We start from the raw sequence: 25022 nt of genomic DNA, 5'->3' as shown, positions 1-25022 counted from the left end.
GGCTAAGAAATGCAGCCAACATGTCATGCTTAAAAGATCCCAAGTTTAACAATTTACAAACAGGTAAGATTTCAGAAAGTAGCTGGGGAGAAGTGCACTTTGTACTCGGGTTCAGGTATCACGGTTGGTGGACAGTCTGCTCAGATGTGCTAGGGTAACAAAAAGTCACAGTCCTTGGCTACATTTGGGGGCAACTAGAAAGCCTCACAAAGCTGCACCCCCGAGGCTCCTTGCCCCATGCAAGAGGGGCAAAGGACGTTGGCCGAGCCAGTAGGAGCCTGGTGTGGCTCATGAGAGGCCCAGCTCCATCCTCGATCTGCTGTCTACCAGCCATTTAGCACAGAATTGGGGCTCAACCATTCTGAGCCCTGTGGTCTCATTTGTAAAAGGGTGGCTGTATGCCCTGATTGGTTTGGCTCAGTGGATAGAGCATCAGCCTTCGGATTGAAGGGTCCCAGGTTCGATTCCAGTCAGGAGCATGTGCCTTGGCTGCGGGCACATCCCCAGTGGGGGGTGTGCAGGAGGCAGCTGATCGATGTTTCTCTCTCATCGATGTTTCTAACTCTCTATCTCCCTTCCTCTCTAAAAAAATCAATAAAATATATTAAAAAGGGGGGCGGGGGTTGTAAATGCTGCTCTCAATAGGTTGTAACCATATGGGATCAAGAGAGACCACAAAGGCAGGTCCCGAAACAGAAAATGAAAAACTGGAGTTCATGTGTTACTGGTGGGTGGAATCCCTGCCAGCTGCTTGTAAGGCCAGAATAAAATAGGGAATGGATGTTACTTATGTTTTTAACAGAAAACCCAATCTTCCTTGGAATCTATGGCAACTAAGTTCACTTCAAAATCTGAAACCAGGAAATCACTTCAAGAGGCTCTAGTTCTACTCATCATCCCTGAGCAGGCTGGCTCTGTGCTTGTTCTGCAGGTAGCATAGGCAGAGACGAGTTACCTGAGCTGGGAAGGAAATGCCACTATGTCAGGGGTTAGCTAGAAGGGGGAACACAACCAAGAAGGCACAAAATCCAGTCAATTCCTGATGTCCTCTGAGGTATGGCTGCTAACCGGCTACCCAGATGGCACTGATCACTTGCATGGGATACTACCCAAGAACCACTCAAGGGCACTAGGGAGACCCCACACATTTCTAATGATGATGGCAAAGACCAGTCAGCTATTCAGCATTCAGCTGAAAACTCCTACAAGAGCACTGCTCCTTACCTGCAGGACGATCCCATGGACCTCCCCCACCTCAACCTCAGTCCTCAGACTGAGGAAGCAGGCAGGGCCCACACGCCCTAATCCTCACTATACAGGGCTATCGAGGGCCCCCCAGATACCCTCTGTAATAGTTTTCTGTGGGAAACAGAATTTGACTCTTAAAATTTTTTTTTTAAATTTATTGATTGATTTTAGAGAAAGAGAAAGGAAGAGGGAGAGAAAAACATCAATTTTTTGTTCCACTGATGAATTTGGGGGAGAGAGAGAGAGAGAGAGAGAGAGAAACATTCATTTGTTGTTTCACTTATTTATGCATTCATTGGTTGATTCTTTTATGTGCCCTGACTAGGGATTGAGCCCACTACTTTGGTGCATCAGGATGATGCTCTAACCAACAACTGAGCTACCCAGTCAGGGCCAGAACTTGACTGTTAAGGTCAGCTTTTAAAAAGCTAACCATGCCCTAACCGGTTTGGCTCAGTGGATAGAGCGTCGGCCTGCGAACTGAAGGGTCCCAGGTTCGATTCCGGTCAAGGGCATGTACCTTGATTGCGGGCACATCCCCAGTAGGGAGTGTGCAGGAAGCAGCTGATTGGTTTCTCTCTCATCGATGTTTTTAACTCTCTATCCCTCTCCCTTTCGCTCTGTAAAAAATTAATTTAAAAAATTAAATTAAATTAAAAAGCTAACCATGCCCCTGGCTGGTGTTCTCAGTGGTTAGAGCATCAGCCTGCACACTGAAGGGCCGTGGGTTCGATTCCAGGTCATGGGCATGTAACTGGGTTGCAGGTTCAATCCCCAGCCCTGATTGGGGAGCATATGGGAGGCAACCAATCGATCTCTCTCTCCCTCCCGCCCCACCCCCTTCTCACCCTCCCTTCCACTCTTTCTAAAAATCAATAGAAAACGTATCCTCAGGTAAGGATTTTTTTTAAAAAAAGCCAACCAACCAGCGCTTCTAACAGATGCATGATGCTCTTCTCTGGGCTGCATGGACCCTCGATGGCAGCTCAGCATCTATATGAGCAAATCAACTCAGCACCCAGCATTTCTCTCCAGGAAAGAAGGTCCGGGCACTTGGGCCTGTTTATTTCACCTGAAAGGAACTGCCATCACTCGTGCAGTTGAGACTGGGGCAGCAGCTGAAACCCCCTTGGAGCTTGGCCAGAATGGAAATAGTTCTCCACTGACACAGAAACAATGAGGCAGAAGCTATAAAACTCGACTATTTCAAGCCAGGCACTTACACACTCCATTCTGGGCATCTCCCCACCTTTGAAACAGACAGAGGAGGGCAAACACTCTCCCACCTTCACCCTTCTTTCTAAAGCAAACCTATTTCCCTGCACCAAATGAGTCGTACACTGATGAATACTGTTCACCACTTCACAAAAGGGTTTGTGTTTGCACTTACATCTTAATTTGCCCAAAATAATAAACAAATGGGATGGTGAAGGTCTGTCCCCACAGCACAGCTATAAATATGCAGACATCCTGGTGAGGGTATTGGTAAACAGCCTCTCATCTGGAGCTCCCTACACAGACCGAGGGCACGACAGCAGCCCAAAGGGGACAAGAGACTGGTCAGCTCCATGAGCACCCAGGGAGGGTCAAACAGCCAGGAGAGGGACAGCTCATTTCCCAGGTGCTGTCCCACCTGTGCAGCCCCTGAGGGTCAGTTTCTATTGGTCAAAGCTGTCCCGAACAAATGTCAGCCAGCAGGTAGTTTTCCAGGGCAGCTGGGTGAACACCTACTTTTCAAGACGGGCAGAAAGTCATCTTAGATCATGGTGCATGCTCACCCACAGTCTACTAGACAAAACATAAGAGCAGCTCACAGACATGCCCCACCCATTCATATTTGCCACTAGACAGGACCTAGCTTTCCCCAGAAGCCCACAAGTCTATGCCACCAACTATAAAAATGTTTACAATTACACATGTTAAGATGAACTCTTGTGCATCTTAGAAAACTTTACATGTTAATGGCACCTTCACCAGTTAACAAACAATCTGCCAACAGACAAAAGGAAGGCTGCAATACAGAGCCACCAGTAAGGAACTCATGTGTGGCCAACCCTGCCTGGGGTCCCCACTCTCCAGGTTGTGGGCCCTCAGAGGGAAACTAACTGCTGGGCATGGTGTGAGCCTTGTCCCACCACAACACAGCCTCCTCTTACCCTCAGATGCGAGCCCGCACCAGCTCCAGCCAGGGCACGCTCTTGGAGACAGCTTCCCCATCATATCAGAAGTGCGAGGGCCTTCCGTCCAGACTCTCAACAGACAAGTTGTGCTGGGGTTTCTGCCAAACCTGTGTGTTCACCTGAAGGAACATCACTACCAGGGAAAAAGTTTAACCTGCTCCCAGACATGCTCTGTTAAACCTGCTGTGGCGGTGGTGGGTGTGGGGGTGTGGAGGTAGGAGCAAAGTTCAGGAAGTGCCCTTGCTAGGTTCTTAACAAACAGTCACATCTCAAAACAGAATGGCTTTTGTTTTTGACTCTCTAACCTTTCAGATAACAGTTTGTACAAAAGACACATTTCCCTGTTATATTTTACTAAGGCAGCTCTTTTCTCTAGCTGCTGATAGTGGGAGAAGGAGGGAGGAACAGAGGAGGTACAGCAGGGACAATTCTTATCAGTTGTTTGTGCCCATTCCATGACTTTCCCATCCCCTTCCAGAAATCCTGGTACACGAGATCATCCCCTGTAGGCCTCCAGCACTCCATCCACCTCACTCAGATTCTCAGAGGAGCAGCTTTCCGCTCATTCCCTGAACGTCAGTGATAAGCCTAAGTCACTTCCTCACTTCTTCCCTTCTCAGACATGCCACATCAGTGACTTTCTCCTAGGAATTGTTACAAGCGACAAGCCAAAGGGATGCTCAGGGAAATGCTGGGAGCTACGGAACCCACTGAATAGCCCTGGCAGGAAAAGGACCAGAAGCAGCAGCCCATCAATAGTTCCCTGCAACAGGGTCCCCTGACCAACACTGTCGTGTGCCCAGCCAGAAAAAAATCAATAAAAGGCCTATCTCTGAAGATCTCCAGCAGAGGATCTCCAAATGTGGTATTTGGATGTAATGCACATAGTCTCCACTCATATTTTTATTGGACTTTTAAAAAATATATATATTTTATTGATATTTTTACAGAAAGGAAGGGAGAGGGATAAAGAGTTAGAAACCTTGATGAGAGAGAAACACCAATCAGCTGCCTCCTGCACAGCCTCTAGTGGGGATGTGCCCGCAACCAAGGTACATGCCCTTGACTGGAATCGAACCTGGGACCCTTCAGTCCGCAGGCTGACACTCTATCCACTGAGCCAAACCGGTCAGGGCTTTATTGGACTTTTAAAGACTATACAATGTACTGGCATTTTTAAAAAAGAGAGCAATCTTTCTATAAGTTTCACAATACCTAGTTTCACTCCCCTAAAAATGACATCTAAAAACCTTAAAAAGCATAAAAAGACATGGAGAAATCTTAAATGCATATTATTAAGCAAAAGAAACCAGCCAGTAAAGGCCATACACTGTAGGATTCCAACTATGTGATTATGTGACATCCTGGAAAGGCGAAACCATGGGGACAAATAAAAGATCAGTGGTGCTGGGTGCTAGTGGGTGGGTGCGGGGAGTGATGCATGGGATCACAGAGAATTGTTAGGGCAGTGACACTACTTTGTATGATACTATAACGGTGGATACATGACATTGAATATTTGTCAAAAACCACAGACTGTACACCACAAGAGTGAACCCGCATGTAAACTATGAACTTTAGTTAATAAAAATGCATCAATATTGGTTCATCAGTTTTAACAAATGTACCCCACTAAGGCAAATGTTCATGAGGGAGAAAACTGTGTTGGTGTGTGTGTGTGAGGGGCGAGTGATAGGAACTCTTTGCCTATCAGCTCCATTTTCTGTAAACTTAAAACTGCTAAAATATAAAGTGTATTAATTTTAAGTAACAAAAAGAAGAACTTTAAAAAATTTCCTCCGTTCTAAAAAAATTAGGATTCAAAAACCTGGGAAGCATTCCTTTGCCATACTCTTTGAAATGTCAGGTTCCCACCATGCCATCCAAATGCAAGAGGTGGGAGCTGGCATACCCCAGGACGGAAGCAACCACAGAGACAGGAGGGCCACAGTCATGTGGGCTGAGAGGGCGATTCACCCACTCAGAGGACAAAACGGGGTCATGGTCAAACAGCACCCCTACCTGCTCTACCCAGGTTTCAGGGGAGGCAGCCCACTGCAGTGGCTCACTCTTTTGGATCAAACGAGAACTTTAAGTACAAAATGTGTTGATGCCTTTTACTATCCTGAGTAATCACTGTATTAGTTTCCTAGGGCTGCTATCTCAAATTACCATAGACTGAGTGGCTTAAAACAATAGGCGTGTATTCTCTGACCGTTCTGGAGACCAGAAGTCTGAAATCAAAGTGTCAGAGGGGCTGAATTCTCCCTTCCTGTTCCTTCCAGCCTCTGTAGGCCCCTGGTGGTCCTTGGGCCTGTGGCTGCATCTCTCCAGCCTCTGCCTCCACCTTCATATTGCCTTCTCCCCGCTGTGTCATCTCCCTTTAAAAGGTCTTCTAAGGACACTCTACTCAGCATGATCTATCTGATCTTGAGGTCCTTAACTCAATTACATCTGAAAAGACCCTTCCCTTTCTCCAAATAGAGTCACATTCACAGGTTCTGGGTGGAAAAATGGCAGCAGAGTAAGTGCATGCTGCACGGACATGCTCCCAGGAACAAACTGGTATTACTATTAAAATACAGAAAAACTTCCTGATTAATCAACGAAAAACTCGCAGGAGAGAGCCCTGATACCTGAGGACCAAAAGTGGAGACTGCGTAGAGACTGGTAGGAGGGTTGGAGGCACAGGTTCTGGGTGGATGTACCTTTGAGGGACCATCATTCAATCCACTACATATAAAATATTTTTTTAAAATGATGTAATGTCCTAGCAGAAATATGAGAGAGGAATAAAACAAAAACACTGATGACAAAGCGTATGCTCTTGAGACATGATAAGGATTCAGTGCTGACGACATAAGTAACAGGATCCTGCCATACTGCTGGGAAGGCAATTCTCCAGATGCTCCAAACAAAAAAGGAAGGCTCTCCCCCTGGTCTTGCTGCATTCCTGGAAAATTCAAGATGTGTCAAACCTCACAGAACCTTCCTACTCAGGCCTTGTAAGCAGCCGCTTCAGTCACAGGGGCTGGCAGTTCATCTGAAAGCTGACACAGAGTCTGCACACCCGGGGTCCCCCACCTGGCCACACTGTGCCTTGCAGTCAGTACAAGTCCCAGCTGGGTACTGGCCTCCACATGCCAGGACTGGGCCTGGCACTGCGCAGTCACACCCAGAATGCACACAGGGGACAAAAAGCGGTGGCTCCTGCCTTTGGGGGAGCTCAGGCTCAGCTGGTACTCTAGGACAAAGCTGTGAAGGATGAACATGCCCAGGTGGCCTGGGGGGAGCGGGTGTCTGTGCTGGCAGAAATGATAATCAGGAAGTGAGCCTACATTTATCTGAGGGGTCACCAATACCTGGGGCAGCTCCTCACAGGAGGGACACGAGACAGAAGGAAAGCAGTGCAATTCTGAGTGAGTTAATATTCAGAGGGAATTTCAGAAATTATTCTGTGCAACCCCCTCATTTCACAAAGGAGCCAAGGCTCAGAGGACTCATGTGCAGAGCTTCAAGCCTAGTGGGTCACAGCCTAACCCTCCTCCCCTCACTGGGCAACAGAGGCTGAGGGGCTGGCAGTGGCCACCACGGACTTCAAGGACTCAGGAGTTTCCAGTATATTTTTTAAAAGTCCAGACTCAGCCACCTGGACTCTCCCAGCATCTGCCCCAGCCCACTTCTCCAACTAGTGGGACACAGTGATAGTGGTCTGTCTCACAGACCTTCCCCAAACCTTGGAAAAATCACCCACAATTACCAGCAACACCATGTAACCATAGCAACCCTGGCTTCTTCTGGGGGTAAAGGACAGAGTAAAGCAAGGCATTAATCAAAGGTCTCTAGTAGACCCAGAAAGTGGTTTGAAATGTGATAAAATAAAAACCTCAAAATGAGTCCCCTGCTCTGGCCTGACAGGTGACAATCTCACCAGAGAGTCCTAACTGCTCAGCGTGTCACTCTACTAACAATCTAAGGGAGCATCTTGTCAAGGGTCTCAAGTATGTGACACTCAGAGTAGACACCTATCGACTGTGTGCTGGAGCCAGGAGCCCCCCAAAGCCCACCAACCACAGTGCCCCCCACAATGTACACAGGGCTGCAGAGTGAGTCCTTCCCTGCCCTTCCAGCCATTTCCTATATAAACAGCCAGGGAACCACTAAGTGAAGCAGGACTTAAGATTGCACAGAGGAGTAGGCATAACATCAAGTTCCATCTCAGCTCTCTTGTGAAAGCCACTTGCCTCAAAGGTAACAAAGTCCTCGAACTCATCAGGGCAGGCCTGCGGCTCCTCGTCCTGAGCAGGTACGATGCTGCACAGCTGGCCATCAGAATCTGCGGGAGAGAAGACCCAGACTTAGCAGGAAACCCAGACCACAGAGAGGTCAAGGGGGAAATGATGTGAATGGCCAATGGAGCCTGGACTGGCTATGAGAAACCTGGGAGGAAGGAAGGTTAGGATAGGAAAGCAGGTCTCCGACTAAAACAACACTTTGTGCCAGAGTTCTTAGGCAGCGGTGTGGAGGCCAAATGGAAATTACTTCTTAAAAGAGCTGGACAACATTGTAAAAGAGAAAGAGCATGATACTAGCTCTGTGACACCGCTCACAGCTTTAAAAAGTATTAGATGCCAAAAAAAAAGTATTAGATGCCAGATTTAATTTTTTAAAAAATTGTACATATTTGGGAGGAGTGAGTATAATGAAATATTACCAAAACTAGAGGCCCGATGCATGAAATTTATGCGTGTGTGTGGGGGGGGGGTTCCCTCAGCCCAGCCTGCACCCTCTCCAATCCGGGACCCCTTGGGGGATGTTCAACTGCCAGTTTAGGCCTGTAACGGGCAGTCGGACATCCCTTTCACAATCCGGGACCCCTGGCTCCTAACTGCTCACCTGCCTGCCTGCCTGATTGCTCCTAACTGCCCCCCCCCCTGCCGGCCTGGTCACCCTCAACTGCCCCCCGCCCTGGCCTGGTTGCCCCTAACTGACCCCCCCTGCTGGCCTAGTCAGCCCTTACTACCCCCCCTGCCGGCCTGGTCACCCCCAACTGCCCCTCCCACTGCCGGCCTGGTCACCCCACACAGCCTGCTGTTTGGTCGTTTGGTTATCCCTCACTAATCCCCCTGCCAGCCTGGTTGCCCCACGCAGCTTGCTGCTCAGTCGTTTGGTCGCCCCTCACTAACCCCCCTGCCGGCCTGGTCGCCCCACTCAGCCTGCTGCTCAGTCGTGTGGTTGCCCCACACTAACCCCTCTGCCGGCCTAGTCGCCCCACACGCCTGTTCAGTCGTCCATTCGGTTGCGATGGTCGCTTAGGCTTTTATTATTATAGATAACACCTTGTCCTCAGTGCTGGACTCACAGGCAGTTTTTACTTTCTTCTTTTTTTGCTTAACTTTATCTTCTACAATACATGTTCTATTTTATAACTAGAGGCCCAGTGCACAGATTCGTGCACACTGAAAGGAAATTAATTAGAAGGTGGCCAGCGGGGCAGGACTGGGCAAGACGGGCCGGACATGCACTGGAGCCAACCTCCTGCAGTCCGTCCCTGGCTGGCCGTACCTGGGGCAATGTCTGCGAAGTGAGCGGGGTCCCTCCGGCAGGTGGGGTCCCTCGGCCTGGCCTGCAGGTATCGGGATGAAACCAGCAGTCCAACAACCCCCAAAGGGTCCTGGAGTGCGAGAGGGCACTCTGCAAAGTTGCTGTCGCTTGGCAGCTCCTGTGTTGAGCGTCTGCCCCCTGGTGGTCAGTGTGCATCATAGCTACCGGTTGGTTGGTCAGTTAGGCTTTTATATACACTGAGTGGCCAGATTATTATGACTACCCCATCAGTACTTCTTTGGGCCACCTTTTGCCTTTAATACTGCGGCGATTCTTCTTGGCATTGACTCCACGAGATGTTGAAAGGTGATGCGAGGAATCTGACACCATGCCTGATGAATAGCACTGTCCAGTTCTGTGAGATTTGATGGTTGTGGAACCAGTGCCTGATGGCTTTTAACTTCGTCCCACAAATGCTCAATTGGATTGAGATCTGGTGATTGTGGGGGCCACCTAAGCAAGGTAAAGTCTCCCTCATGTTCTTGAAACCACTCCTGCACAATACAAGCACCGTGGCATGGCGCATTGTCTTGTTGGAAGAAGCCATCTCCATTGGGATACGCCATCAACATGATAGGATGAACTTGATCAGCAATGATACTTAGGTATGTTGTGCTATTCAGACGTTGTTCCACACGAATTAAAGGGCCCAAATCATGCCAGGAAAAGATGCCCCAAACCATAACACTGCCCCCACCAGCTTGAAGGGTTGTACTCATGCATGTGGGGTGCATGCTCTCATGCTGTTTCCGCCAAATTCTCACTCTGCCATCTGCAAGATGCAACTGGAAACGTGATTCATCGGACCACATGACTTTTTTCCAATGCTCGACTGTCCAATCCTTGTGTTCCTGTGCGAATTGGAGACGTTTTATCTTGGTAACTGCAGGCAGCAAACGTGTTCGAACAGGCCTTCGGCTTCCGTATCCCATACGATGCAGTGTATGGCTAATGTGCCTACAAACGTCAGGTGGTCATAATAATCTGGCCACTTAGTGTATATCGATAAGAAAAAGTTAAAAAGAAAAGCAATCTTTTCATGATGGACAGGCTATAATTCTGACGTCAGCAATAGAAACATCACTTTTCAGTCTGCGCCATGGCGGTCGCGGGGTTTCTAGGTCGCGCGCCGGCTACAGCGTGGAGAACGGCAAGATCCCCCCTTCTGTGTCATTCTTTGAGGAAAACAAGTTCTTCTCAAGGAGAAAAGTCTGAGCCTATCAAACAACCCCTTAAGAAGCCAAACTTACCACAAGGTCGTTTTGATGCACCAGAAGATGATACCCATTTAGAGAAAGAACCGCTGACCAGGTTTCCAGATGATGTTAATCCTGTTACCAAAGAAAGAGGTGGACCCAGGGGCCCAGAACCTACCCGATATGGAGATTGGGAACGAAAAGGACGCTGTATTGATTTTTAAGCCACATATTCTTTAATCTCATTATCTTTTTCTGAATACATATATCTGAATTAACTTATTTCTGATTATTTTCTTTCTGCATACCCTTTAATCTTCTAATTTCTATAACGTATTTAAAAGTATACTGGTAGCCGGCCGTGGCGCGCGCCTGTAGTCCCAGCTACTCGGGAGGCTGAGGCTGGAGGATCGCTTGAGCCCAGGAGTTCTGGGCTGTAGTGCGCTATGCCCACTGGGTGTCCGCACTAAGTTCGGCATCAATATGGTGACCTCCCGGGAGCGGGGGACCGGCCCAGGTCGGAAACGGAGCAGGTCAAAGCTCCCGTGCTGACCAGTAGTGGGATCGCGCCTGTGAATAGCCACTGCACTCCAGCCTGGGCAACATAGCGAGACCCTGTCTCTAAAATAAATAAATAAACAATAAAAGTATACTAGTATATGATGGCTTTGGAAGAAAATATGCTGCTATAAGTTAGGAAAGGGAAAATATTTCTGCATTAACACATTAATTTTAACTTAAATGTATTGGAGTATATAAGTGATGATTAGAATTGTACACTTCTTTCATCAGGTCTTAGTTTAATCAGCTGCTTATAAAATGCAAATGTAAATAAAGCAACTTTTTAAAAATGATAAAAAAAAAAAAAGAAACATCACTTTTCAAACAACCAATTCCCACAAAGAAAAGGCACTGGCTTCCACAGTCTCCTGACCCTGTTCAGGCCTAACACTTTCCAAAGAGCATGCAAGCTATGGAATTATGTTTCCTGATGTTGCCTCACGACTGTATACTGTCATATCATAATAAATATTTATTTGGTTTTTATCCTCAGTTCTGATGCAGAGCTCCTAAAACTCTGGGAACTTCCTTGAGATGGGATGGAAAGAGCATCCATTGTTATTCATTAACAAGCCCCTTTCTGCCTTACCTGGGTTTAAACTAATGAGGGTGACTCTTGGAGAATGGGGGTTGGTTAGGGAACCGACCTTGTGATTAGAGGGCTGGATTTCAGTTCCACCCCGACTTCTCAAAATGAGGGAGTTCAGAGAGCTGCGTTAGTAAACACATCATCATATGGGGAGAAGAGCACATCCCAAACTCCACAGGGACAGAAGCCCCTACATTGTGGACCCTCCAGACCCGCCCTATATACCTCTTCATCTGGCTGTTCATTGTAACCTTTATAATAAACTGGTGACAGAACTAAAGTGTTTCCCTGGGTTCTACGAGCCATTATAGCACATTATCAAACCTGAGGAAGGAGCTGTGTCAAACAGAAGTGTGGGTAACCTGGGCACCTGTGGGGTCTGCGCTAACTCTGGGCAGTTGACGTCAGAACAAATTAAATTGTAGGACACCTAGGTGGGGTCTGCAGAGAATTAGAGAATTGCTTGGTGAGGAAAACCCACACATTGGATGTCAAAGTGTGAGCAGAAAAAAGATCACAATAGTACCTATTTAAAATGTATCAGTTACTTATTCAATATATTTCACATAATCTAACACAACATCAGTCACTTATTTAAAAAGGAGAGTGAAGTCTTTGAAGGTCAAATGGAAGAGCAAACCTCCCTGGACGCTCCTGGGAGAGTACTTTGAAATGGTCATCACCAGCTTCCTTGGCTAGAGAACATTCTTCTTTGGCAACTGGACTATGTGGGAAAAACGCTGCCCTCCACATCCCCCAGCCAGGTTCTGAAGGGTCAATGGTGTGAAGTCACTATGACAGCCAGTATATTGGGAAAGGGAGAATGAATGTTGAAGGGCCCTTACCACAGAGCAATAGCTGGACACATGGCTACTCCGTCCAGTTTCTAAAGAGCTCTCTCAATTTAAACAACGATGCTTTCCCTCAACAATTATGAAAATTCAAGCACTTATGCATTTAGTAATTATGAGATGTCTTTGCCAATTCAATACTGCTTTGCAGTAGTAAGTAAGGCCCTTAAACCAAAATCCCTTATGTGGCTGCTGTTTTGTATTGTTTTCCCTGGGAGGGCTCAGACTATGGCAGAGTGAAAGAGACTCAGAGCATAGCAGGCTGACAGCCTTGGAGTCTCCTGCACTGGAGGTTTGGGTATTTGGTGCATGTGAACTACAGCAAACTATATGTGTGTGTGTGTGTGTGTGTGTGTGTGTGTGTGTGTGTGTGTGTGTGTGTGTTTAATTGATTTGAGAGAGGAAGGGAGAGGGAGAGAGAGATAGAAACATCAATGATGAGAGAGAATCATTGATTGGCTGCCTCTGGCAGGTCCCCTAAGGGGGATCAAGCCCTCAACCTGGGCATGTGCCCTTGATTGGAATCAAACCCAGGACCCTTCAGTCCACAGGCTGAAGCTCTATCCACTGAGCAAAACCAACCAGGGCTACCAGTATACCATATGTGCTCCTTTTGAAGGGGGAGAGGATTGCTGTGGACAGAAGTTTTTGGTTTCTGTGACAGGAAGTGAAGGAGGACCATTATCCCAGTAGTCACACATCTATAATAATAAAAGGGTAATATGCTAATTAGACTGGGCATCCTTTCGGGAGTCATTCTGGATGAAGCCAGGGCCGGAGGGAACAGCCCGGGTCCCAGGTGCCTGCTGGTGGCCAGAGGAGGGAAGCCTGGGTCCCGAATGCCAGAGGGAAGATGGTGCCGGCAGCCAGGGGAAGGAAGGCCTACTCCTGCGCGAATTTTCGTGCATTGGGCCTCTAGTAGTTTATAAAAGGCTACACTGTTTGGGGCCTATTTTCCCCCTCTTAAATATTAACAGTCTTGCTTGCACTTCCAAAAACTGAAACATAGAATTTCAAACTCTCAAAACATAGCCAATCATTTCAGACATGTAGACATGTGCTCAGATTCCAGTGGTGGGCATATGATCTAGGAGTCTTGCCCCACATGGTGAAGAGAAAAATGTGAACAAAGCTGATGTTTTTCTATTCTTGATGGGAACTAAATAGGACTCTTCTTTCAGTTTTCTTCTACAAAAACTAAAGCAATTTTCAATTAAGTGGAAATTTTTAATGTGAATTTATCTTATTCTTTCAGAGTCAATTTCGGGGGGTGGGGTGGGGGGGAGACGAGCCAGAGCAATGGCCTATTTGTAATAATTCCCTCTCTATCTCATTCTATTCCTGAAATAAGGCCTGTGGTTGTGACAGTAACAATCTCCTTGCACTTTCCCTGCAAACTGGGTCAATATATTGTGTCACTTGCTATGCCGCTCCTAGAGACAGAATAAAAGTCTGTCAGACAAGACAGGCTGTGAGCAGCCATGATGGCACACTGGAGGGAAGACTCAAAGTGAACTTGAGCTGAAATTCAGTTCGCGTAATCATGCTTTCCACTCTTCCAAATTCTATGAAATAACATTTCACAATCATCTTTGACTTGCTTTGATCCTAATTTTATTTTCACTCTCCCTTCCTAACAAAAATTAAATGAAGTCAAATTACAAAAAAATTTGCAAATTACCAAAAAAGTAAAGCCAAGCCCACAGCCCTGAGCAAGACCGGCAGTATATCCGATGCACAGGGTGGGGTGTCCCCATGCCCACACCAGTTCAGTCCCCTTGAGGCCCAGCCACTCATGCCCACTCCAAGACACAGGCCTCCTCTGCTGGTGTTGAGCCAAGGGGCCTCTCAACAGCCCTTCCGAAGGGAGCCTGGGATGGAATTGAACTGTGAGGCCTCTTGACAAGAAGGGCAAGTCCTCCCACAGTGCCCACAGCCCAGTCATGCCCCCACCCTGTGATCCTGGTTACCCAAACCAGCCACAGTGACCTCCCTTCAGCTCCCAAATGGGCAGGGCACACTCCCCTCATGTCCCCCACCTGGACCCTGCTACCCCTTCCCAGACCTCAGGGAGAATTCCACGGACCACCTCTGGCATCACCCTCCTCCTGAGTTCCTGTTAGCTCTCCTAGCTATACCGCCTCAACGAGTATGGGCTGTCCTCCACAAGAATGCCGGCTCTCAAGGGCAGGGGACTCTACTTCCCAGAGTCTGGAACAATCCAGCTCAACAGTGTCCACACCCACAGACCTTACAGGTTAAGCTGTGCCCTCCCTTAGCTACTGCCCCTCCATCCAGCCTGATTCAAGCTCTCATCACTAAAACCTCCCTTCAGCCCACCCACTCAAGGACCCTGACCCATCTGCTAGCAGGCCAACCCTATCCAAAGCCTCTGACCTTTCTGCCTCCTCAACCACACACCCCAAGCAGCAGACTGTCCCCCATATTCCAGAGTCCACCACCTCACTTCAGGAGCAGAGGTCTGTTCTATACAGGCTAAACTCAGGGTCAGGGGGGACACCACCTACAATGCACCTCCCAATATAGTTTCATGTTGAGACCAAGCCTCGCCTTCTGGGGATGCTTCTATTTCAGAATGTTCTTGCCATTGGAAAAACACGCACCATTTCCTGAAGATATCCATAACTCCAGGACTGGCTGGGGGGTTTATCTTTAATTAAATCGAAGTGGAAATACTACCAACAAGAATGTAAAAACAGAGACTCAAACAATCCCAATGGGGTTCAGTGGTGTGTGTGGGCTGGACAGAGGCAGGACTTTCCCAAGGTGAACTGATTTTGTGGGACTTAGAATAGCAGGAGGGTGCTCCCCAATACAGAAGAAGGTGCAGCTGCAGTTAGCCAGTCGCCTAGGGAATGGGGACAGGTCAGGTGAAACAGGCCATGTAAGCCAGGAGAGGTTAAAATGGGAGAGCAGACTAGAGAGACCTCTGGATGTAGACAGAAGAGCCCTGGCCAGCTCCTCTCAGGCAGAGACACAGAAGTCCTACCTCGTGCTTCTCTCTGCCGGCCCCTGGGGAGGACAGAGAGTGCCTGAGCTTCAGTGGGAATATCCCAGGCAAAGGCAAGGAAGAGGGCGGAGGGGTGGGGTGCGCAGGCAGAGGTCCTACCTCAGCGAATCAGGGTGATGGTTAACCATTAAGGAAAGATCAGGACTCAAGGAAACAGGCCATTCTCAGGTGACCATTTCCTCTCACTAGATTGATTTATATCTACACATGCCTGAAGTCACTGAACTTCAAGACACGTGCAACCCACGAGACAACCAAGCGGGTCAGCAGCCAGCAACCCGTTCTGCCCGACAGATAATCAGCTCCTGCAGAGACAACTCCTGGCTCTCAGTGGGCAGGTCAACGGCCTGAGAATTTTATTACAGGGGACTAGTTGTGCCTGCCTGGATCAAGTTTTCAGGAAGTATATGCTGATTCCCAAGTTACAACCCCCCAGGAACTCCTGCAGCGGAGCCTGCTCCATTTCGCACTAACCGTGGCCCTAAAGAACAGAGAGCAGCCACCAGCCTGAACTTTGACTAGAGAGAGCCTCAGAGTTTGACCACACAGATGGCCCAGGCTCCATCTCTCACTGACCACTACCCATACCCATGGGCCCAGCTGCCACTGCTGCTCCCAGCCTTGACACTTGAGAGGAATATGGGCTCCTCAACCACCTGAATCCAAGGAAGCCCAGTCTCAACCCTCGGCTGGAAGGTGCAGAGACTACAAGGGGCATGTCCAAGGCCCAGAGCTCCTCCGGGCCCTTCAATTTGTGTCCCAGGGAACACACTGATGTCATCATCCCCTGTGCTAAGGTTGTGCAAGTCAGCCCCCACCCCCACCCCCACCTGCCACACTGACAGCAGCAGCACCTCCCCTGTTGTTCCCTCCTCATTTACTGCTCTGTACGCACAAGTCCCTGGCTGCTTGTTCACCATGGGTCTCTGGGCTGTGCTGGGGTTCATATTTGTGTGGACTAACTAGGTGAAAGAAGTAGTAACACACAGGGCTCCATACACAGAATGCTACTCAAAGCCATCTGGGATTTGGTGTTTTAGGAAACCCAGGCCCTATGTGACACTGTTGGGAAATAATTTGGGGATGTAATAGAGAAGACAGGTGAGACTCTATCAACAACTGCTAATAAGACCTCAGGTTCAAAGGTACCGCCCCTTGACTGGACCACCATGATGACCATGGGCTCTGCCGAGTCTCTTTATGCCCCTCTTCCTCTGACAAGGTGCAAGAAGAAGGGAGATAGCCTGTGACTTCCCAATACTGCACTCCTGACACCACCTGGCCAAATATGGGGAATGAGAAGGAAAGGTCTACTCAGAGCTTCAGAGTTTCATTTGAAGAGGAAAGAGCTTGGGCAAGTGGTAAGAGAGTAAAATGGTACAACTACTTAGAAGAACATCTGGCAGTTTTACACGAAACTAAACTCACATGCACATGACCAGCCACCCCACTGTCACGTACAGGCCCCCAACATATGAAAACATGTATCTACACAGACCTGCCCACGGATTTCACTAGAAACTTTATATATAACCCCCAACTGGAACCAACCTAGCCCCAAACAAGTATCCACCCATGAGGTACAAGCATATGATGGAGCACTACTCCATAATAGGAAAACAGACTCCTGATACAACACAATGAATCTCAAAAACATCATGCACGGTGAGAAGCCAGATGAAAGAGCAGATATAGATGATCATATTTACATGAAGTCCATGAGAGGCAAAACTAATCTATGGTGACAAAAATCAGCAAAGAAGGTACCAATAAGAGGGAGGAGATTACTGAAAGGCCATGAGGGAACTGCCTGTGATGATGTTAGTAACTCTTGGCAGAGATTTGCATTACCAGACACAAGAACTTGTCAAAATTCACAGAATGGCACACTTAAGGTTTCACTGTAGGTAAATTTTTACTCTAAAAAGACTGCAAACAACTATTGAACTCTGGGTAATGACTGATAGCATGCTGAAAAGTTTAGGCTGAAGTGTATGGAAGTATACTGATTTGAAATGCAACCCATTAGAAAACAGAGAAAATAGATAGGAAGATGGATGGATAAAGCAGATATGGTAAAATGTTGCCTGCAGAATACAGATAAGAGATATACATATGAGAGTTCACTGTGTAAGTCTTCTAATATTTTTGTACTAGAGGCCCGGTGCACGAAATTCGTGCATGGAGGGGGGTTGTCCCTCAGCCCAGCCTGTACCCTCTCCAATATGGGACCCCTTGAGGGATGTCCGACTGCCCGTTTAGGCCCGATCCCACTGGGATCGGGCCTAAACGGGCAGTCGGACATCCCTCTCACAATCCAGGACTGCTGGCTCCCAACTGCTTGCCTGCCTGCCTTCCTGATTGCCCCTAACTGCTTCTGCCTGCCAGCGTGATCACACCCTAACCACTCTGCTGCCAGCCTGTTTGCCCCCAACTTCCCTCCTCTGCTGGCCTGGTCACCCCTAACTGCCCTCTCCTGCAGGGTTGATCACCTCCAACTGCCCTCCCTTGCAGGCTTGGTCCCTCTCAACTGCCCTCCCTTGCAGGCCGGGTGCCTCCCAACTGCTCTCTCCTGCTGGCCATCTTGTGGTGGCCATCTTGTGTCCACATGAAGGCAGGATCTTTGACCACACGGGGGCAGCTATATTGTGTGTTGCAGTGATGATCAATCTGCATATTACTCTTTTATTAGATAGGATAGAGGCCTGGTACAGGGGTGGGGGCCAGCTGGTTTGCCCTGAAGGGCGTCCCGGATCAGGTGGGGGTTCCTTTGGGGTGTGGGGCGGCCTGAGCGAGGGGCCTGTGGTGGTTTGCAGGCCGGCCACGCCCCCTGGCAACCCAAGGGGAGGCCCTGGTATCTGGAATTTATTTTCCTTCTACAATTGAAACTTTGTAGCCTGGAGCGGAGCCAAGCCTGGGGCTCCCTCCGAGGCCGGCAGCCATTTGTGTTGGGGTTATAATTGAAACTTTGTTGCCTTAAGCAGGTGGGCCCGGCCAGGGTGTGCGGAAAACTTTGCTTCCCCTGTTGCTGGCGGCAACCCTGGCCTGCTCTCTCAAGCTCCATTCTGCCGCCATTTGTTTGAATTTGTTTACCTTCTATAATTGAAACTTTGTAGCTTGAGTGGAGGCTTAGGCCTGGCAAGGGCAGGCGGAAAGCTTGGCTTCCTCTGTTACCTAGGAAACTTGCTCTCTGTGGCTGTAGCCATCTTGGTTTGGGTTAATTTGCATACTCGCTCTGATTGGATGGTGGGTGTGGCTTTGTGGGTGTGTCGGAGGTATGGTCAATTTGCATATTTGTCTATTATTAGATAGGATGTGTCAGTTTCCATTAAAAACTCTTTGGGGAAAGTGGCAGTAGCTTTCTAACATTATGGATTAGTAGTTGAGTCAGTCAATTCTGGAAGTCAGGGTGTGTGAAGAGCAAATAACAAAAAAGGAGAGAGAGCATCCTTAAACCTGGGGCATTTTAGGGACTTCAAAGAGAAGGGAAGACATTAAGCTCAACAAAAGGACTCTGAGGAGTAAGGGTCATTAAGGGGTGGCTGAGCAAGAGGGAAGGACAGTGGTGGAGTTGAGGAAGGGGTGAGGCAATGGAAGCACAGGGCGGGGGATGACTGACCTCCATTTCTGATCGCCGTAATCCCTTGGTAGAAGTCTTCAAAACTGATCACGCCGAGCCCACTGGGATCCAAGTATTTTGTTAAGTCCTTCACCTGCAATTGCCAAGTAAGAATATGTTATACAAGCCTTTACAAAATTGGAAGGGGTGTATCATGCACTTGACCTTTTCACCATATTTAGAGAAGCAGCCTACTTGTAAGGTGCCATGCTGAAAATAAGAGCCACTGGTTCCTCTGATCCAAAAGCCACCAACAGCTCCAGACAGAAAACAGGCGGTACCCTAAGAAGGTGCCAATGACACCTGGGACAATGAGTCATGGAATAAGATCCTGCTTCAAAAGTCAAGAGCCATGCTTCCTGAGTGAAAAGATAATCCGGTGCTAACATTTTAGTATTATTCTAGCCATTATCTAGATTACTACACATAGCATAGACCCACCCATCCTTTCCAACAGCTGTGCAGAGTTCTTAGGAAAGACAACGTAGGCAAGTAGATCTAAAAATTATAAATAGTAAGTTGAATAATTCACACATGAATGTTACAGAAAATGAAACTCTTTGGAAAAAAGACATATTTATATTTCCAAGTATAAAATGGATTTCATCAAAATTTTGAAGTTTTGCACCTCAAAAGACATCATTAGTAAAACTAAAAGATAAGACACAGACTGGGAGAACATATTTATAAATCATACTAGAGGCCTGGTGCATGAAAATTCATGTACTGGAGGGGGGCGTCCCTCAGCCCGGCCTGCCCCCTCTCACAGTCCGGGAGCCCTCAGGGGTGGGAGGTGACCCGGAGATCAGGGGAAGGTGACACCCCCATCACACCCCTGCTGCTGCCACTGCCGGCAGCGCAAGCCTCAGCTGGCCCTGGTTACCTGAGCCTCAGGCAGCCCTGGGCAGCTGGGCAGCCGCCATCCGAGGCTTGCCTGCGCCTTGGGCCAGCCGTGGGCGGCTAGGGGGCTGAGGGGACTGGGGGACTCTGGAGGCAGGTGCGCAGAGCGGCCAGACCTGGGGGCGGGCCCGGCCTTGCTGCACGCCTGCTGCCCCGGTGGGGCTGAGGGGACTGGGCACCGCCATCTTGTGGCTGTGGCGCCACCATCTTTGAGGGCAGGGCAGTCAATTAGCATATTCCCTCTTTATTAGATAGGATATCTGATAAAGGGCTTGTATCTAAAATGTATAAAGAAATCTCACAGTACAACAAGAAGACAAAAAACACAATTTTTAAAAAATAGGTAAAAATTTTAAACAGTTGCCCTGGCCTCATCCCATGCACCAAAATATCATGGTTCAATTCCCAGTCAGGGCATATGCCTAGATTGTGGGTTTGATTCCTGGTCAGGGTGCATATGGAAGGCAATCGATCGATGTTTCTCTCTCACAATGATGTTTCTCTTTCTCCCCCTCTCCCTTCCCCTCTCTCTCTCTCTCTTTCTCTCCCTCTCTCTCTCTCTCTCTCTCTCTCTCTCTCTCTCTCTTTCTCTCTCTCTCTCTCTCTCCATCTCAAAAAAAAAAATTTAAACAGTTATTTCATCAAAGATATACAAATGGCTTATAAGCACACAAAAAGATGCTCGAGATCATGAGTCCTCAGGGAAATGCACATGAAAACCACAAGCTATCACTCACTAGAACAGCTGTAATCAAAAGTATTGACAATATCAAGGGTTGGTGAAGTTGTCGAAAAATTGGAACCTCATATTGCTAGGAAGAATGTAAAATGGTCTGGCTAATTTGGAAAATCATTTGGCAGTTTCTTGAAAAGTTAAACATAAGCTTAGTATACAACACAGCAATTCCACTTATAGGTATCTACCCAAGAGAAAAAAATAGCAAAAAAAAAGATGTATATGCAAATCTTCATAGCAAGCAGCATTATTCACTATAGCAAAATAGCAAAAGCAACCCAATGTCCATCAACTGAGGAATTGATAAACAAGATGTGATCTATCCAACAGACTATTATTTAGCCATAAAAAGGAATAAAATCCTGATACATACTACAACATGAATGAACCTCAAAAAGATTTTGCTAAGTAAAAAAGCCAGACACAAAAGATCACAAATTATATTCTTTCATTTAAAGAAAATTTTCAGAAAAGATAAATCTATAGAGATACAAAGCAGATTAGTGGTTGCTGGAAATTGTGGGGTGGAAGTGGGATGATTGTTAACAGCATGAGAACTCTTTTTGGCATGTGGGAATGTTGTAAAACTAGGCTGTGATGATGACTGCATAACTTTATAAATTTACTGAAATTCACTGATTTGCACACTTACAGTGGGTAAATTTTATGGCATCTAGATTATACTTAAACAAGCTCTTAAAAACAAATGAATAGTCCGGCCGCCTTGGCTCAGTGGTTGAGCCTCGACCTATAAAACCAGGAGGACACGGTTCGATTCCCAGTCAGGGCATATGCCCAGGTTGTGGGCTCGACCCCAGTGTGGGGAGGGCAGGAAGCAGCTGATCAGTGATTCTCTCTCATCATTGATGTTTCTATCTCACCCTCTCCCTCAGTGAAATTTAAAAAATATATTTAAAAAAACTATATTTAAGAAAACTTCCCTAAAAAAATTAACTACATATTGAAAGACTACATGGGGTACCTAAGAAAATCAACTCCCAACCCCAAATAACACTTAATCTGGTAATTTTTTTGGACTTTGAAGGAAAATAAACACCTTTGAATAGCTATGTAAAAATAAAATTATTTTAAAAAAAATTAGATTATCACTGAACTTTTCCACAGCAACACATGAATATTCTAATTCCATTATTCCAAGTGTTGTTGAGGACTGGGATCCTCCACATCACCATGAGGTATCTATCACACATGATGTTTAAAAATAACAACAACAACAAAAACCCTTCTAATTGTGTTCAATTAACAGTGAGCACCTGTAGCACCTAGGTTGTGATATTTAAATTCAATTTCCATTAAAAGGAATCAGGACCCTTGGAGAAATGCCAGGAGATGTGCAAGTTAAGCCTGGAATATCTTGTCATAACTGAAAGCAAAGACTTTATTAAGTCACATTAAAGAACTCAGAACCCAACCTAAACAGGATTTTACAGTAAAAAAATGAAACAATATGAGCATTGATGGGAATGATAAATACAGCAGACTGAAATATATCACATTTTAGTCAATTAAAGCATAATTATGGTTAAAAAAAACCAACTAGTCATTAGTGGAGGACACTAGTGAATCAATTTATCATTGTGAAAACTAAGAAAAAGAAAGAACCAAGCAGTTAGCCTGCCTTTCCTATACAAACTGTTAACTCAGGGTAATCCATGGTAGTCATGAGGGGAAGTGTCACTTCGAGAATCATTCCAGCCCTGGCCTGAGTGGCTAGGTTGGTTGGGCATCCTCCCTTGCACCGAAAGGTTGCTGGTTGATTCCCAGTCAGGGCACATGCCTGAGTTGTGGGCTCGATCTCTGGTAGGGTGCGTGCAGGAGACAGTCTATCAATGTTGTGCTCTCACATCAATGATTCTCTCTTCTCCCTTCCTCTCTCTTTAAAGATCAATAAATTATTCTTTTTAAAAAAAGAACCATTCCATCCAATAATCCAAAGAATGAATGATGAGATTCGAATGTCACCATCCTGCAGAGCTTGATGAAGAAATGGACATAATCAATGACCCTCAGTGCTTCCGAAGGGCACAAAAAGACAGACAATAAGACACCAAGTGCCTCCTGATGGAACTATGTGACACCACCTAAATCAAATCTGAATCCAACTACCAATTTATAGGAAATACAATGATCAAAGCAATGTGTTTCAATAATATCACAGGGATGTAATCAGCAAAACCCAACCCATGTGGACCTTAAAAGAGACAGATAAGTGGCCTGGTCGGTGTGGCTCAGTGGCTGAGCATCAACCTATGAACCAGGAATTTATGGTTTGATTCGGGTCAGGGCACATGCCTGGGTTGCGGGCTCAATCCCCAGTAGGGAGCATGAATCGCTCTCATCATTGATGTTTCTATTTCTCCCTCTCACTTCCTCTCTGAAATCAATAAAAATATATTAAAAGAGACAGATAAGTGACCTGTTATTTTCAAGGAGAAGAAAAAAAAATATGGAGAAAGTAAACCTTTTAAGAGACTTAGGAGCCTGGCTGGTATGGAGCAGTGGTTGGGCATCAACCTATGAACCAGGAGGTCATAGTTCAATTCCCAGTCAGGGCACATGCCTGGGTTGTGGGCTCAATCCCCAGTAGGGAACGTGCAGGAGTGCAGATTATTCTCTCTCATCACTGATGCTTCTATCTTTCTCTTCCTCTCCCTTGCTCTCTAAAACCAATAAAACTATATTCTAATATATATATACATATACATATACATATACATATACATATACATATACATATACATATACATATACATATATATATATATATATACTAGAGGCCCGATGCACGAAATTCATGCAAGAGTAGGCCTTCCTTCCCCAGGCTGCTGGCACCAGCTTCCCTCTAGCACCCGGGACCCGGGCTTCCCTCGCAGCCCCGGCTTCATCCGGAAGGTCATCCGGAAGGCCATCCAGTCTAATTAGCATGGTACACTTTTATTATTATAGATATTTTTAAAATCACATTTATAGGTTAATTAGAAATTTGAATACTGATGCTGGATAATGAATATTGACTGAATATTTGATATTAAGGAACTGTTGTTAATTTATGCACAGTGTTTTTTATATATTTACTAAAATATTTAGGGATACTTTAAAAACCTGGGGGCTGCCCTGGCTGGTTTGGTTCAGTGGATAGAGCATCAACCCACGGACTAAAGGGTCCCAGGTTCAATTCCGGTCAAGGGCACGTACCTTGGTTGCAGGCTTCATCCCTGGTGCTGGACGGGGTGTGTGCGGAAGGCAACCAATGTCTCTCTCACATTGGTGTTTCACTCTCTGTCTCTTCCCCTCCCTTCCACTCTCTAAAAATCAATGGAAAAAATATCCTCATGAGAGGATTAACAATCCTATATAATAAAAGTCTAGTATGCTAAGTGTCCGGTTGCCCGTTCAACCAATCAATGCGTAATATGCTAATGATATGCTAAGGCCACTCAACTGCTCGCGATGACATTCACTAACAACCAGGGGGCAGATGCTCCAACTGGTAGGTTAGCTTGCTGCTGAGGTCCAGCTGATCAGGACTGAGCGAGACAGGCCAGACAAGCCCTGGAGCCCTTTTGAGGTCCCTCCATGGCTGGCTAACCTCCCGCATCCCTGATTGGCCCCGATCATGCACCGGTGAGGTCCCTCGGCCTGGCCTGTGCCCTCACTCAATCTGGGACCCCTCGGGGGATGTCGGAAAGCCAGTTTCAGCCTGATCCCGCAGGCCAGGCCAAGGGACCCCACTGGTGCACGAATTTGTGCACCTGGCCTCTAGTAAATAAATAAATACAAACCAACCAACCTGGGGCTGTCCTAGCCTGTTTTGCTCTGTGGTTAGAGTGTCAGCCTGCGGACTGACGGGTCTTGGGTTCCATTCCAGTCAAGGGCACATACCTCAGTTACAGGCTTGATCCCTAGCCCTAGTTGGGGCATGTGCGGGAGGCAAACAACTGATGTTTCTCTCTCGAATCCATGTTTCTCTCTGTGTCTCTCTCTAAAAAAACCAACAAACCTGGGGCTCAGGTACATATGGCTACATATACATAACCAAATGGCCATGACTGACAGCTACTGAGGCTGGGCATGGCATACTGGGGAAGTATTACACTATTCTCTCTACTTTTGTATAGAATTGAACTTTTCCATAATGAAAACATTTTTTGTTTTATTAATCCTCACCTGAGGATATTTTTTTCCATTGATTTTAGAGAAGGTGGAAGGGAAGGAGGGAGGGGGTTAGAGAGAAAGAGAAACATCAATGTGAGAGACACATCAATTGGCTGCCTCCCGCACACGCCCCACTCCTGGGCCGGGGATCAAATCTGCAACCCATGTATGTGGTTGACTAGGAATCAAACTCATGACCCTTCAGTGAATGGGACAACACTCACTATAACCACTGAGAAACACTGGCCAGGGCTCCATAATGAAAACTTTAAAGAGAAAGAAAGAAAGAAAATAAGAGAGAAAAAGAGCAAGAAAGGAAAAAGAGCGTGGG

At 46.9% G+C, this 25022-nt stretch overlaps 1 protein-coding gene across 4 annotated transcripts in view; it reads right to left on the bottom strand.

The window, feature by feature from the left end:
* RAB11FIP3 (RAB11 family interacting protein 3) overlaps positions 1-25022 on the bottom strand; it is a 101162-nt gene that overhangs the window by 29064 nt on the left and 47076 nt on the right. For all 4 annotated transcript variants that reach the window (XR_013814529.1, XM_079790723.1, XM_079790724.1 and 1 more), the window contains exons 2-3: positions 18880-18973; positions 7673-7764 (exon numbers count right to left, since the gene is read on the bottom strand). Coding sequence is in view for 3 of the 4 variants with exons in the window: in XM_079790723.1 (XP_079646849.1) it covers positions 7673-7764; positions 18880-18973 (186 nt within the window). In the remaining variant the exon portion in view is untranslated. The remainder of the gene's footprint in view (positions 1-7672; positions 7765-18879; positions 18974-25022) is intronic.

The sequence above is a fragment of the Cnephaeus nilssonii genome (assembly GCF_951640355.1).
Source record: "Cnephaeus nilssonii genome assembly, chromosome: 2".
In the NCBI taxonomy this organism is placed as follows: Eukaryota; Metazoa; Chordata; class Mammalia; order Chiroptera; family Vespertilionidae; genus Cnephaeus; species Cnephaeus nilssonii.
The sequence above is the reverse complement of the archived record's forward strand: the minus strand, read 5'-3'. Positions and strand labels throughout refer to the sequence as shown.